Genomic DNA, 2606 nt, shown 5'->3' with positions numbered 1-2606 from the left:
AGGGAGGAGGAGGAGGAGGAGGAGGAGGAGGAGGACAAGTGAACATGGCTTCTGGCAGAAAGGACAGGAGCAAGGGACACCTCTGCCAACGTCATGTCAGCCGGCAGCAGCTCATTTCTCCTCCCATGGATTCGCAACAATTGAGAGACCAAGGAGACGAGCAGGAGCCCTCGGGCACGGCTGGAGCAGCAGCGTCACCTCCTCCTCCCCTTCGCGTCTGCTCCTGACCTGCTCGCCGTGCTCCACGACAAGTCAACGCGCACAAGCGCCAGCATGACGAACCCGAGCTGGGAAGCAGCTCGAGGATCTCGAGGAGGAGAGGTGAAGGAGGCAGAGGTAGAAAGAAGAGAAGGAAGAAGGAGGTGAGAGAGGAGCCGGAGGCCTCGCACTGAGTGACACTGACGGGAGGAGGAGAGGAGGAGGAGGAGATGAAGGCAAGCAGCGCGGGTCGTCGGGGCGGAGAGGTCAATGTTAGAGCTGGACAGGAGCTGGAGCAGAACATGCACGAGGAGAGAGCTTCTGTCCACCATCACCTCTGCCTGCTACTCGTCAGCTGGTCCAGACAAGCCCAGCAGCTCACCAGCTCGCTGAAGGTTGACAAGCAGCTGAAAGCGAAGCTCGGCTGCCTCCTCTTAACCGCCACCTCCATCACCATCTTCTCCACCAGCAGCCTCGGATGAAGGAGAGCCAAGATGGCGACCTGCAAAGATGATGAGGAGCAAGTGACAGGCGAGGAGGTCAGACCTGACAGATCCCGTCGTCCTGCAGGCGATCGACTTTCTTGCGATTGCGCAACGATGACGAGGGTTGTGTGCATGATTGCTGCTGCTGCTGCTGCTGCTGCTGCTGCTGCTGCTGCTGCTCTGGAGGAGCAAGAGATGCAGAGAGTTTGTTCATCCCGATGGTAAAGCGGACAAGCAGCCAGCTAGGAAGAGAGGAAGAGCTTGGTTGTCGCAGCATGAGTTTCGGAAAGGTCTCGGTAGAGAGGAGGTGCTGTAAAACTTCGCAGACGAGTGTCGGGAGAACATCCTGCAAAGCGCATCATCGCCTAGTAAATCAGAAGCAACTCTACCGTGTCGACTTTGTTCACCGTCTCCTCTATCTCGGAGATCTCACGCGTCGGTTCTCCTGGGAGACTCAAACAGTCAATCTTGGGAGACACACCATCGCCATCTACTCTCGTGCGAGCAAGACAAGCAAGCCTGCGTGAGGTCCACCAGCTTGTCGAAACATCTTCTCCTCGCGGATCGTTGCGTCTGACATGCATGGTTGATGGACCAGTGCTGGTTCATAGTCCCTTGAACACTTTTCAGTTTGGGCGCAGCAATCGCGTTCCGGGTGATGCCGAGCAAGGTTCTGATCTCTTGCAAGACTTCCAGCTCCTGACACCCTGGCGAGCTGCGTGAAGGCTCAGTCATCCCCCTTCGCCTGCTCGTCATCCACCTCAACGTGAGCAAGATGTCTCTTGTGTCGGGAAACAATCTCGTTGAGCTCAACAATGGAATCCAACCTGGCAAACAACGTCAACAGCTGCCAGGGATCAGCCGTCCATACCCAGATGAAGTAGGAGCGAGGTGAGAGCAGCCCCTGCATGGAGCTTTCACCGACGCTCGCAGCACAGCAAGTCTCACCTATCCTTGTCTCTCTGGGGTCCTCGGCATGCCCTCTCTCAGCTTCTCGCTCGGCAAGGAACGAAATGCCCGGCATGACATGGCGGACGAGGTCGGTGAGGTCTGAGGGCAACATGACTGCTGTCTTGGTCATAGTCTTATCTATCAGCAACTTGACACTTTGCTCGTCGAGATGCACCACAAGTGGCCTGATAAGAGCCGAAAACATCACTTTCATGTCATGCTGTTCACGATCAAGAACGTCTCGCAAGAGACAGTTGCGGCTCTCAGGAGCGAGGAGGAGCAGGAGATAGCAGGCTTGTTCCGTGCTCGCCATCTCGGCTACACGTTCGATACTCGATCTTGTCAGCTTCCTCTCGTATCGCAGAGCCGCGTACATCTCCTTCATCCCTATCCACGCCGAGTCTCTCCTTGCTTCATCGTCACAATCGCCGATTGTCCCCTCCCGCCCTCACCTTACTGACCCCAGCAGACATCCCTCCGATGGTCCGGCCTCCCTCTCTTTCACCTGATCATGTCTCAACACAAGAAGCTGGTGGAACACACATGAAAAGGAGGAGAGCAGCATAAGTCAAGTTTGGATGAGAAGAGGATGCCAAGAAAGGAAGAGAATATGCTGGATTTGCCAGGATTGCCAGGATGCGGTGGTTCAGTATGAGTAGAATTAGAGTAGGAGCAGGAACAGCAGGAGTAGCAGAAGGAAGAGGAGGCTATAGGAGTAATGGTTGTTGTAGTACCAGTACCAGTAGCAGAAGGAAAAGGGTTAGGAGAACGAGGAGGGGGGGGAGGAGGAAAAGAAGCAAGAGAAGGAGAAGGAGGAGAAGGAGGAAGAAAGGAGGAGAAGGAGAGGAGAGGAGGACGAGGAGGAGGAGGACGAGGACGAGGAGGAGGAGGAGGACGGAGGAGGGAGGACGAGGACGAGGACGAGGAGGACGAGGACGAGGACGAGGACGAGGACGAGTGGAGGAGGAAGGA

The 2606-nt window shown here is 56.0% G+C and overlaps 1 protein-coding gene across 1 annotated transcript in view; it reads right to left on the bottom strand.

The window, feature by feature from the left end:
- The window catches only part of GUITHDRAFT_147024 (hypothetical protein), a gene marked incomplete at both ends in the record, with an annotated part of 4219 nt that extends 2272 nt beyond the window's left edge, over window positions 1-1947 (bottom strand). The window contains 6 exons of the mRNA XM_005821629.1: window positions 229-287; window positions 581-700; window positions 1073-1202; window positions 1279-1398; window positions 1444-1510; window positions 1632-1947. Of these exons, the coding sequence (XP_005821686.1) occupies window positions 229-287; window positions 581-700; window positions 1073-1202; window positions 1279-1398; window positions 1444-1510; window positions 1632-1947 (812 nt within the window). The remainder of the gene's footprint in view (window positions 1-228; window positions 288-580; window positions 701-1072; window positions 1203-1278; window positions 1399-1443; window positions 1511-1631) is intronic.
- Between the last annotated feature and the right edge of the window lie 659 nt (window positions 1948-2606).

This window comes from Guillardia theta (assembly GCF_000315625.1).
Source record: "Guillardia theta CCMP2712 unplaced genomic scaffold GUITHscaffold_140, whole genome shotgun sequence".
Lineage (NCBI taxonomy): Eukaryota > Cryptophyceae > Pyrenomonadales > Geminigeraceae > Guillardia > Guillardia theta.
Note: the sequence above shows the minus strand (reverse complement) of the source record. Positions and strands in the feature narration are given on the sequence as shown.